This window comes from Varanus komodoensis, unplaced genomic scaffold, assembly GCF_004798865.1.
Source record: "Varanus komodoensis strain SLA01 unplaced genomic scaffold, ASM479886v1 scaffold7_3, whole genome shotgun sequence".
NCBI classification, from domain to species: domain Eukaryota; kingdom Metazoa; phylum Chordata; class Lepidosauria; order Squamata; family Varanidae; genus Varanus; species Varanus komodoensis.
In genome coordinates this window covers 22816705-22830047 of record NW_025336480.1, presented here as the reverse complement: position 1 = coordinate 22830047, position 13343 = coordinate 22816705, and the positions used below count along the sequence as shown (strand labels likewise).

The 13343-nt window shown below is 43.6% G+C and overlaps 1 protein-coding gene across 1 annotated transcript in view; it reads left to right on the top strand.

Annotated features, from left to right (window-relative positions):
• PCSK2 (proprotein convertase subtilisin/kexin type 2) overlaps positions 1-5781 on the top strand; it is a 140600-nt gene extending 134819 nt beyond the window's left edge. Inside the window, exon 12 of the mRNA XM_044454522.1 lies at positions 1536-5781. Within this exon, the coding sequence (XP_044310457.1) occupies positions 1536-2022 (487 nt within the window). The 3' untranslated portion in view covers positions 2023-5781. The remainder of the gene's footprint in view (positions 1-1535) is intronic.
• Positions 5782-13343: the final 7562 nt, after the last annotated feature.

The following is a 13343-nucleotide window of genomic DNA, read 5'->3' as shown; positions in this document are numbered from 1 at the left end:
AAATATAATGGGCTTAGAAGACTCAGTTCTGTATCAATAAAGATCACCATATATGTAATGAAACTAGATAACTGCTACCTAACGATCATGTACTCTTGCCTAAATATTCAACTTTACAGTAGTAAGCATTAGAATTGTACTGATTCTTCCTGTTGTTCTCTCATTGTGTGAGACAGGACAGACATCCATATTACCTGCTTGTCCATGCATCTTTCTGTTTGCAGCTATGCTTTTCCACATCTGACAATGCTTCACCATCATCTTTGTTTGCACTGGAAATGGCTTCTTTACTACTTGAGAACAACCAATCAGGGGCTTTGTAGAGAACTCTGTGATGCCATGTAGCCAATCAGATTTAGCTTTGATGGGAGGGTACTCCTCCCTTCGCTCATCACCCTGAATGCACCCCTTGGCCTGGGCAGCCAGGGTGACAGTCCTGGGCTTGCCAAACTGTATTGAAGACTGCCATGCGCATACGTGATCTTGCTCTGTTCCTGTATATTCCACACATCGTGTGTCATTGTGTGTGTCTAGATGGACTGTCAGCTTGGTACCCAGGGACTATCCAGTCCCTGGAATTAGCTTCAGAGGCCCTTCTCTGTGTTCCTCCTCAAAAATAACCTCAGAAAATGGAAGTAGGGATGCTTGAGAATTTCACTGTTGTTTGCAAATCATGAAAACATATCCAATTTGCAGCCTGAAGCATGAATGCAAGCAGGATGCAATTCTTGGGAAATAGTTGCAATTACTGGAATGCGTGTCTGCATTCAGAATTGTGCATTTCTGCATGGCTGCACTCTGACAATGCACACATTTTAAATCAGTTCTCTAAATCTGTACTTTCATGCTTCAGTTTGGGGGAATGCACATTCTTAGCTGGAAAAAAATTGCAATTTTAAAACACATTCTTCCCAATTGAAAGCACACATTTTTCCTGATTGGAAGCTAAGGATGCTTGTGTTCGGGAATGCAAACAAGGTGAAATAAGCTTCCAGGAAGAATCTGTAGAACCTCAATGATCGCAAATATCACAGGAATGGATATTTTCTGTGATTGCTCCAAATTTATGGAATGCTTTCCCCAGGAAGTTCACCCAGCATTGCCGCTGTCATCTTTTCAGTACCAGACAAAGTCATTTGGCTATTAGTTCTGTTCCAATTGCAGGCTAAAGTTCTATGGTTCATTCGAAGTTGTGAGAAGTGAGGAAAATTTCTGTTTTGTGGATTAACACTTTTCCCCTTGTATCATTTTTAGATCATGCTTTTAAGATGTTTATATTTATTTGCAATATTACATTTATTATGGTTCATATATTTATACATTGTTAATTGTGGAATTCTGTATCTGTGTAAGTCTCTTTGAAACTGCTTTTTGAAACTGCTGGGAAGCTGCACATATATTTAATAGACAATAACATAATTTTTATATGAGAATGATACAGTACACTGACAAATAAATGTGCATTTCTGTTAGCTGTGTACATGTGTTATGCAAAGTATGGGTTTTAATCTACTTTACTCTCTTGTAAATCCCAGGAAACTCTCATCCAGTGGCAAGTTGGTTCTGACTCTTACAACAGATGCTTGCGAGGGGAAGGAGAACTTTGTCCGATACCTCGAACATGTTCAAGCAGTTATAACAGTGAACTCTACCAGGAGAGGGGACTTGAATATCAACATGACTTCACCAATGGGGACTAAATCCATTCTGCTGAGTCGGCGTCCAAGAGATGATGATTCCAAGGTGGGCTTCGACAAATGGCCATTCATGACGACACATTCTTGGGGAGAAGACCCCAGAGGTACTTGGGTGCTGGAAGTTGGGCTGGTTGGTATCCTACCCCAGAAGGGTGTTCTCAAGGAATGGACATTAATGCTACATGGAACTCAAAGCGCACCCTACATAGACCAAATAGTAAAAGATTACCAGTCTAAATTGGCCATGTCCAAGAAGGAGGAGTTGGAAGAAGAATTAGATGAAGCAGTAGAGAGAAGCCTCAAGAGTATATTGAGCAAGAACTAGCCCTGCTTTGCATGTCAGGCAACCTCCTTCCCCTTCGCCTTTCCTGAGCATTTCCATTAGGCACATTCCAGTTACTGCCTCTAGATCAGTCTCCTAACATTCTGATTTTAGAGTTGTCTCTGTTGTCTACTTTAATTACAGTGGAAATTTCTGAATTCTGAGCCACAGGTATATTATTAGCCACCAGCTACTTCATAGGAGCGGGTGCCTGTAACTTTGTTTTGCAACTGGGATGATTATGGGTAGCGTTTTTAATTTTATTTTTTGTGAAAAATAGCAACCAACTAAATGGTGACCACATTCCTCTTCCTATTTTTTATTTTTTGTTGCCATGTTTTTGGACAAGTGAATGTTCTCACTGGAAATTTGGACTTGCTGAAACATAGAAGTGGGGAAAGAGAATCAGATGCCACATGTTACGTTATTTGTGCATTTTTTAGAATGCATACTTAAATTGGACACTTTTATTCTGAAGAAAAAGCAGCAAATGCCTCCTATATTGCTATTTGCCTCCAAAGGTACTGGCTGCAGTAAGCAATACCTTTAGGAGAATATCCGAACCGGGCATAGGTGCAATTTTCACCAGGAAATCGGAGCAAGACTCTGTAGCTGTTTTTTCCCATTCAAAAGTGGCCAGCTAAAGCATGCTTTTGGGAAAAGGTGAGAGTGTGTATTTGGCCTAATATAAGTTCAGTTAAGTTCTTAGAACCAATAAAAACACATTCGCAGCCTGAAGGAGATTACAGAACACTTTCTCCCAGTGTCTTTGCCACTTTAGGCTGTGATTGATACCCAGTTTCCTGGGACGATGCCCCGTTCAACTTAAGGGAACTTAATTTTGAGTTGACGTGTATAAGATTACACTGCAAATAAATGGATGGAACCTGCGGGTGAGTTCTAGTATCTTTCCTTCTCTTAATCCCCACCCAGACCCTTGGACTTATTTTAGTGCCATCTAGACCAGAGGGATCACCAATCCATATGGTGGCAGGAGGTTTGTTCTGGCATGAAAAATAAGTGCCTCCCCTTAACTCTATCATAGTCCTTTTGGGTAGATCAGTTTGCACAACAGACAGTCCACATCATAACCATCAGTGTCCTTAGATACAGTCTTTTGAATAATTTCCTAGAGATGCAGGAGGTGCGTGCAAAAGGGGAGGGCTACAATCTACAGCAGCCAACCCTAGAATGCTCATTTTGTCTTTGCAAGGAAACTGCAGCATGCTGTAGCCAAAGAGAAACTATTCAGAAAGTGCTTCCTCCTTTTTCTGTACAACAGCATTTCCCAGCTTGGTGCCCTCCAGATGCTTTGGCCATCAGTTCCTTTCAGCCCCAGCCAAAGCGGCCAATGGTCAGAATTCTGAGAGCTGCAGTCTGGAGCATCCAGAGGCTAGTTAGAAAAGGTTGCTGTAAAATTTGAGCAAAGAATGAAACAAAACCATTCCACTCCAGAAAAGCTCCAAAATGGAATCTGGCCACCGAAATAACTTCTGCAGTTCAGGGTAAGCGTACTCAGATGCTGGGCGGTAAAGTCGAGCTACTCCCTAGCTGAGCATCAATACTGGACTGTATCCCTGGGCATTGCTAGGTTTATGCAGCACAATACAGGTGTAGAAAGAGTGCAGGGAAAGTACAGCTTCTCACTGTAAGAACTTGAGGATGGGAACTAGGAACTAGCACTACTTCTTGGTTGACGCTGTACCCTTCTTCCCACCCCAGCGTCTTTTTCCATCCCACTGTGTGGTGTTTTAACCACCTCTTTGCTGCTTCCACGTTGCGTGTTGGATCCCCGCAGCATCTTAGTCCTGGGAATTATCCTTATGGGGCCAGGCATTCCAGGAGTTATCTGCATCCCAGGAATTAACTTAATTCCTTGATGGGGTCATGACTGTACTTGAAATAATGGATAATTAATTGGAGACGCTTATTTCTAAAAGTACAAATTGGGTGGTGAGAAGTAAGGGGATTAGCATAATTTGTGTTGTATGATATATAAATCTATGTGCTAGAATGACATTTGGGAGATCTCTGTTCCCCACCCCCCACCTCCAAATCTCCAATATAGCGGAGCACATTGGCAAAGACTAAGCTTAGACTTGAAGTATTTCTGTTAGAAATTCTGATTTTTTGAAGTTGCTTTTAAAAATGTATGATGCAAACAAGCCCAGTGAAGTTTCAGTCAAACCACCAGTTGAAAATTCTGATAAAGATAGCAGTTGGCTCCCATTAATCAGGATCTTGGTTGTATCTAACTCAACTTTTGATATGTATCAAGGGTAAAACTTGCCATTTGATTGAATAATTGGTGACACTGTCTAGCCAAAGTTGAGTCTGTCAGATAGTATTAATCAAAGTGAAAAAGGTGCATTAAAGCCTTCAAGGTGACCTTAGGGCACAGTTCTGTAGAGATACCTGTAAATCTCCAAAGTCGGAGGATTAGGGGCATCCTATAAAGGACAGGAGGAGTGTAAAGGCAACAGATACCTCCAAATTCCTCTCTCTCCACTGATTTTTTTGCCATCTTGCTGCAACACTTTGAAGTGGGAGGGAGGAAGATTGAGAGACTGGCTGAATGCATCGTATCATGGTGGATCTGGTCTGAAAGCTCATTCTCTCCTCTTCCAAGATCACTCTGATGACCTTGAGCAGCAGCCAGTGCCTTTCTTTCTGCAGCAGCTGTGCAGGGGGAGGAAGGGCTGAGCACAGATCCCATCTTCCAGCTTGCAGTGATTTTCCAGCCTCATAACTGGAGCTCTGAAAGATCCTATGTCCACTCATTGTCTAGCAGCCACAGGATTGCTCTACCCAAATTTATATTTATCAGAAATATAAACTTGGCATTAAAATATCTCATCATGGAGTTATTTACTTATCTGCAGGTTTGTTATATGATCTTGCCTTGATGAACTGCATTAAAAGACTGATCCTACCACAAAGCCCTGGCCTACATAACCCCAGTGATGGATGCCACCAATACAGACAACATCTAGAAACTAATCTAGAACCGTCGATAGTGCATCTCTGTCATGAATGTTTACTGCATCCTGATTGTTTAACCTATTACTTAGGAGCAAGCACCGTTGAGGCCAGCAGGGCTAATTTTGCAGAATATGCATGCGGGCTCCACTTAGGCCATCTCTCCAATGACTCAGTGGTGGCATTTCTAGCCTGGCAGTTATTGACGCTTAGGCTAGGATAAACAGGGATAGAACGGTGTTGCTGCAGTAGGTTCCAGACTGGGGTGGGTGGATTAGCCTGTTCCCAAGCTGTGCCCCTTTGGGGTACATTTATTCATTTGTCCATACCATCCTGTTCCTGTTGCTATCTTTCTTCATTTACACAAAAAATTAGGAATACGCATTTCTAGTGATCTCTTGTCCCAGTGCATAGGGATGCATTCTTGAGCTGAGTCCTGCCATCACAACATGCGGAGGCATCTGAAATGCAAAGAACAGCCACAGTCCAATCTGTGCAAGATTTTGTGAGTGAGAGCTGACCTCATTAGAAGCATAAACTATTATCCTCAGTTGTCTGGCACACATACCAATTAGAGATGTGTGAATCAGCTAAACTTGAGTTCAGCAAAAATAATTTTTCTTAAAAAAATCCCCAAATTCCATCTCAAAGCTCATTCCATATCAAAAGGCAAGAAGTGTTTTCATGCATTTCCCCCCACATGTTTGCATCAGTTATGGGCCTCTTTGAAATGCTTGCATTCTTCTTCCATTAATTGAAGGGCATTTGGGTGCACGGATCAGGGGTACACTTGCCATGCACATTTTGTTCCAAATCTTTGCTTGCTGCTGAACTTTTATTGTTTTTGGGGGGGGGGTCTGCAAATTGTATTGCAAGTTTGGAAATTTATGGAGTTCAACTGCAGATTCCATCCAAGCCCCCAAATGATGAACCAAATAAAGCCTGAACAAAAACAGACCAAAATCAATATCTAATACATCCCTAGTACCAATTGGTGCAACTGACTGCCTAGGTTGGTGGTGGTACCTTCTTCCTGCTCAGCACCCAGGCTGATTTGGGTGTTGGCTGTGGAGAGGGGACTTGTGCATGCCTGCACATTCACATGCACAAAGAAACTGCTGAAATCTAGGGACTGCAGGGTAGTGTTGCAGCCCTACATCACAGGCTCCTTTGTCCTGGCCTTACTAGAAGTAGGGAAACAGTGATCTTGGAAACTGGAAAACAGTGTGTGTGTTGGGGGTGGGGGGAGGTCCACAACAGATAGATGAGTTGGGATTTGGTGAAAGTGGGCTGGCTCACAGCATCTTTGGTAGCTGCAAAAGGAAGGGCAGAGGTCCACAGTTCTTGAGCAGAATCTTGGGAGTATTTTATTTGTGAGTGTTTGTTTGCTTGTTTGCATCAAGCAGGGACTTGAGAAAGAGGGTGCATACAGGTCCCCTCCCCAACTCTATGATTCTCATTCCTATGTGTGAATTTTTATTGGTAAGATGGGAAAGTGGGACAGTAACAGTATACAAGGAAAGACCAGAAGATCCCACAATGCATAATACCACTGTGTATTTTGAGATAGCATTCAGCACAATGGATAGCTCCTTTAGTGTTCCCCACTGACATTGCTGCCACCAGCCTCTGGGTCCCGTTTAGGCAAAATCAAATGCAAACAGAGTCTAGTGGAAAGGAGAAAAGATCAGGTCAGTAGGTGGCAGCCACTCCCAACTGGCAATGAATTAGCTGAACAGGCATGAATGCCCAAGATGTAACGACCATTTTATGGAGAACGGAGGGTGAACATCACGGCTGCTTACTTGTTTTGAACCGTATTTTTAATGGCCAATATGAGTCTTGCTCACCATACTCAGTGATAACATCTGACTAAGAGATGGCCCAAAGCATTCTGGTGAAAGAAACAAAAAATTCCAATGGCACCCTTGGTGATCGCAATACAATAATGAACTAAATGTAGTGGACTTTTGTTTCTTTGCATACAAACATAAGAAAAGCCCTGCTGGATCAGATGAAAAGTCCTTCTAGTCCAGCAGTTTGCACACAGAGTGGCAAACCAGCTGCCCACAGGGTCGCTCAAGCAGGATGGGTGCAAGACCCTCCTGCCCAGCTCCTCAGCCACAGGTGCATGCAGGCTTGCCAGCTCTGGCACAGGAGGAAGCACCCAGCCCACAAAACTAGTAGCCACTGAGAGCTTCCTCCCTCATGCATCTGTCTAATCCCATTTTAAAGCCAAATTGGCAGACTTCACCACTTCCCGTGGCATAGCTTAACTGTACACTGTGTGAAGAAACAGTTCCCTTTCAAGGAACACTGCAGTATCACCCCTGAGGTAAGTGCTCTGGCTGATGGTAGAACGAGCTCTTCTCAGATTATCTGAAATGTCCAGCAGCATGTCTGTTTACCTTGGCCAGGACAGAATGGGCAGAGAGAGAGGAGCAACCCATAATTCTCAAGGAGTTCTTCTTGTCTCCAGTCCAGCACATCGAGAACTTTCTTGAGAGCTGGGGGTCTTGAAACAAGGTCCCTGGTCACACAGAGGTCCACTTGTGCTCAAACAAACGCATGGAGGACCCCAGTTATGAATCATGCAGCTAACCATTCCCTTCTCCTGCAACTGTCATTTCATGCTTCTCAACAGCTTTGCTATTCCTGAACAAGAACAACAGCAAAGCTATTTGCCAAGCTTGCTTAAAAAAAATTCTGAGCACATGCAAAGCTGTCCTCCATCCATCTAACTTCTTTACTTCCTGAGATCGTCTCTTGGACCACTAGAGACCCAGAGACATTCTGGAAAAGAAAGCATGCCTATTTTGGGGTGGGGTACAGAGCTGATGACCCCTACATCAATGGGGCTCCTCATCTATCACAGCTTTGACTCTGAGTTTTATAGGAGCTATCCATGGTTCTAACTCCATCTCCATCCCACCACCATGGACAGCTCCTACAGAGCTTGAAGCTCGATGGATAAGGAGTCCCAGTGATGCAGCCTCCCCAGATTACTTTTTAAATAGAATAAAGTGATGTGCAGGTATCAGCAGAGCATTTTGGAGACACAGGAAAGGTGTCCATCAGTGCAGAAGCACCTGTGAAGACCACAACACCTAACCCTGCATTGACTTGACCTGTCCCTGCTTAATTGCAGCAAGGTTGTGCCTGACTGCATAGAAATATGTCAGATATGCAGGGACTGTGATTTTAACTTAATAATTACTATAACATCTGTTCATTGCTACTAAATTATTCTTTTTTTACAGGTGTGTGACATTTGTGATGCAGTTCAATTAAAAAAAGCCATGGCAGCTATTTGAATGGTAATGCCACTCATACAACCATTATTTCCTTGCTCATTTGTAATTTGCACTGATTTCAGCAAACCTGGATTTGCCATCCTGCACAAGGCAGAGTAGACGTTTGTATGCACACTGCATGCACAAAGTTATTTGCAATGAACATGTTTGTTTGTTAGCATCCTTGTATTTATAATTTTCTTGGGACATTCTGCACATTCTTTTCCTCTTTTAAATCCCCAAAATGTGTTCTAGTCCAAGTGATTCAAGAATCATGTTGGAATATGGAAAAGGGCCATCTCACTGTATGTTTGAATGGACAGGGAGGCTGTGGATCCTAGGTCTGAATTCGCAGATACGTGTAAACCAGGAGGAAGCAACCTCTCAGGGCCCTGGGCACAGTGCCAATCTGAGAAACTGCCCTTGCCACCATCAAAAATGGCTGCCATGGGAGGCATGGCGAAGGACGGTGCCCTGCTCCAGAGGCCAAATACAAGGCGCAGGTAGAGTCTGAGCCCCGGCACACTGCACAACTACTTTGAACATACAGTTTTCGGCTCCTTTTTCACAAAAGGCGAGAAAACCAAAGTGGGTGGAGTAGGGCAGCCTGACAGGTGACCAGAAAACTTTCATGGTGCAGTGGTAACTCTGGAAACCATGTTGCCCACCTCTGATATGCATGATGAACAGAGGAAATCGGGAGACTTAGAATCGCTTGTCTTTGGAGAGTGGAAGTTCTGCAGCTTCTTTGTTGGTTTTGTGAAAATGGAGACTGCACAGTCATGCATGTGTACTGAGGAGATATGGATCATATTAACAGTGCTGAGAAGAAGGACAGGATTTGAAGCTCCATGGGGGCCGAAACTGCCTGTTCCCGGTGTCTGGTGGGTAATGCTCACTATGTGCACTCAGGAAGAATAAAAAGGAAGGTCCCAGCTGCGTGGAGCCTATGGAATGATACTATGGCAGGAGACACTTGCCAGCGGTACAGGTCTTCCAAGAGAGGAAGAGGAAGTCATAGCATGTTCTGGAAAGGAGTAGCAACTAGGGAGAGTTGTGCTTCTTAGGACCACTTCTCGGGTTTTCAGTTCGTCTGTTCGTACAGATGAAAAGTATAAAATAGTTGGTACCCTGGTGAGGTTGAACTAAATCAAAGGAGAATATGGAGCTGCAGCTCACCTCAGATACAGGCAAGGGCATTTGAGCTTTAACGACTGCCGTCCACCGCTCGCGGAAAACAACCCCAAACCTCTTATTAGCAACAATAGCCTGGTGTGTTCGATGAGACAAGCTGTGCTGTGTCTGCACAAGTGTTTTCTGCTTCCGTGCTCTTTTGTCACATGGGAAGGAAGATGCCTTTGCAGACCTGGGGTAACTGAGAAAACAGCTGCAGATGTCACCTAACATCAGAACATGACAGATTTCCTCGGGATTTGGTGTACTTAATTCTAGGGCAGACAGTTGTGGGCAGGGGGACAGGGACCCGAAAAACCTAGAGAACGTAGGGGCGTGCATATCTGAGAGCAGGATCTGACCTCCCACTAGCTTTGAGTGCTTGTGTGAATGCAGGGACCACCTGTGGAGGTGCTCAGACCTGTCTGCATCATGAGCCTCCACCAGAAGCAACAGGATGAGGTTCATGTGGGCCCTGCAGGGCACACCTGCCTCAGCCGTGCAGATCCTCCTTGCTGCTGTGGGCCATACAGGCAACGATGCAAAGCAGCAGCTCTGGTCCGTGGCATGTGGAATAGCACATCACCCTAACGTATGTTATATATTTATAGATATACATCCAATTGTATATAAGAGAGAGAGAGAGAAATGCATTTCTAATATACATGCACATCCTGTGCACATGTATTTATTATAAAAGCAGAGGTCACACTGACATCTTAGGAGATCTTCAAAATGCTAAATTAAGAAGATTTTTGTCTAAGAACATGTATAGATGCCGTTGCTTTGATGTACTGTTGCACTTCTCTGTTTGAACATTAAATGTCCTATATAGCAGCAAAATAAATAAATGGGTGTACATATTTTCATAATCTTAACTGAAAGATAACTCTAAGTATTATTATTATGATTATTGCCACATGTATATACAACATCTATAAATCTATATCCATCTAGATATAGATGATTATTTGGATTTTATTTTATTATTTGCATCAGAGTAGAGATTGGAGGAAATGAGCAAGGTACCCTTTTCCTGGTATTACCGACACAAAATAATGTTAATTTATTATAATTTTTTAAAGTGGGAGATATGGGATTACTTGTTTATAGAGAGTGAACATTGTTAAATTATAAAGCCCTGTGCTAATGTTTTATAATACAATCAAAATAAAGAGATAACACAGCAATTCTGAAAATTGCTTATCAGAAGTTATGTGGCATTGTACTCAAGCTTGTGCCAAGAAGGTTGTGGGGAAGCCGAAATGCATGACTGCTAATAAGGGTTGTTGCTTATATCCTGTGCTTCAAAGAAAACAATCCCGGTATGCAAATAGTAGAAAACAACAACACAATGAACATCAGCAAAAATGAAAAACCATTTAAAACCAGTTTGTTCTTTTCAACGGAAAAATAAGAAGGGATTTTCCTGGTGCCAAGAAACCAACAACTCATACGTCAGGTAGGTTCTCCGTGCAAACCAGTAGCTACAGTATGTGGCGGGGTGGCTGAACTGAGGCTTGGGAGTCACACATGGCTCTGTGAGTTTACTTTGCAGCTCATGGCTCGCCACCTGTGGGCGCCCACGGGTGCCCACTTGCCGCTCGCCACTGCCCTCAAGCACCTGGCGTGTACCGTACGTGGCTCTTCTATTGAGAAAGCCTGGCCACCTCTGGTACATGGTATGCCTAGGAAACGTATCTCCCTATATTGCATATATGAAAGGAATCCAGTTGTGCATATTGCACAAGCCGCTGCAGAAAGGTGTTTTCAGTCTACAGGGCGTTACTGCAGGCTAACTTGGAAGGCACTGGCACTCGCTCACCATGATGTGGCTGGAGAGCACTCTCTGCCACATGAGACTGGTTCAGAGGGTGCCCTGGCATGAAAGCCTGGCCAAGAGGACCACCACTAGCTTTGGGGAAGGCCACCTGCACACAGCATGTAATTGGCATGGCCCACCGAACCTTCATTTGGAAAAGCCGAGCCCCTTAGCAGGAAATACAGCACATGGGGAATCCAGCATCACCTGGTCCCTCTGCAGACATTGTCTAGCCAAGGAGAAGCCCCACGGCAGGAAGGGGATGGGGAGTGGAGGCGACCACATGCCCAGTCCTCGTGTGTTGATTGCAACCCCCAAGTAAGGATTTTTTTTGTATTGCGGAAATGTGTTCTGGTGAGCTCTGCAGTTCATTTAAATCCAGAACAAGAGCCATTTTTGGAAAAGGGTTGCAACATGGACACAAATAGGAAACATATCTGAAATGTCCTTAATAGTTCTCAAATACTATTTTATGCACTGCTTCCATGTCTCGACATGTGTGAGCATCTAAACTTGCAATGGTAATATATGCAGAGCCATGAGTTATTTATGTATGCATGTGTGTATTTATTATATTTACCTCCTGGTTTTTTTCCTGAAAGGAACCCAAGACAGTCTACATAATTCTCCTGTCCATTTTATCCTCACAACAGCCCTGAGAGGTAAGTTAGGCTGAAAACGAATGGCTGGCCCAGAGTTACCTAGTCAGCATTGTGGCTGAGTAGGGATTAGAACTCAGATCTCTTAAGTCCCAGTCCATCTCTCCAACCATCACACCACACTGACTCTTCCTACACATTGTAAGAGACAGCAAGTCCAGGTTTGCGATCAAGTGAAACTGACTGCAAATCAAGCGTTGTAACTCCAGTTTGAAAAGAAGTTTGGTACCAAGGTAGCTAATCCAGGGTACATGTACTCATACCATAATGCAATTTCAGGCACACTTATCTCATGCGCTCATTGGCTGGGTTTACCCATCACCACAAACAACCCCGCATTGTTTCCACAGCTCCCAGATTTTTGGCTTGAACTTACTGGTGCCAGTCTCATGGTTCCCTGGGCAACATGCTTTCCACACTCCCATTGATGATCATCGGTTGCAACCCAATATACTTTTTGATGTACACCAAAAATCACAATGCAGGCAGCCTCAAACACAGAACATAATTGCACATATTCTGGGCTTGTGATCATGCTTGTCAATTAAAAAAAACACTATTAAAATACACACAAAAGGGTGTGTGTTAGGAAAAAAAGTAATCAAAATACAGACGGCTACTGAGTTATGAACATTCAAGTTAAGAACAACTTGTATTTACAAACAAACTGACATTAATTTATTGCTGTGGAAAATCATCACTACCATAGAGACAGAGGAAGCCCAAGGGGAGAGAGGAAGGACCTCCAGAGCACCACTGCAGAGAGAGAGAGAGGAAATAACGGATATAGAGGGAAGCCTCCAAAGCAGACCTTCCTGCCCTGCTCATTCAGAGGGAAATCTCTCTGGCATTTCCTTGCTGCAAAGAGCAGGTATTGCTGAGTTTGGGCAGAGGTGTGGAGGTCTAGAGATATTCATGGTTTCTCCACTTCCGGGGGTGGGGGGCCTGTACCACTAATACCTGCAAATGTGGACGACCAGCTATATGTGATCCAACTTACAGACAAATTTGACTTAGATGAATTTCTGTTTTTTTCAGAAATGGAACTCATTCGTAACCCAGGGACTGTTTGTATACGTGCTAGGGAACTGTGCACACAAAATCAATATGTCTTATGGAGATGATGTGTATATTTGCAAAAATGCAGACAGACATGTGCATATTGGGCGAAATGCATATAGAAAGATGTATACATTTTCATGCACACCTTTTAGACACAAATTTGCATGGAAATGGAACGGAAAAATGGAACGGGTGCTCTTCAACGGCTTCAGGTGAGCCTGATAGATTTGCTGTGTCCTGCTAACTGTTGCAACAACGATACCTCACCTCCTCGGTAAAAGCAGCGTGTGCCACAATGCCAGTTGCTCATTGCGAGCTGGCACACAAGGAGGAGAG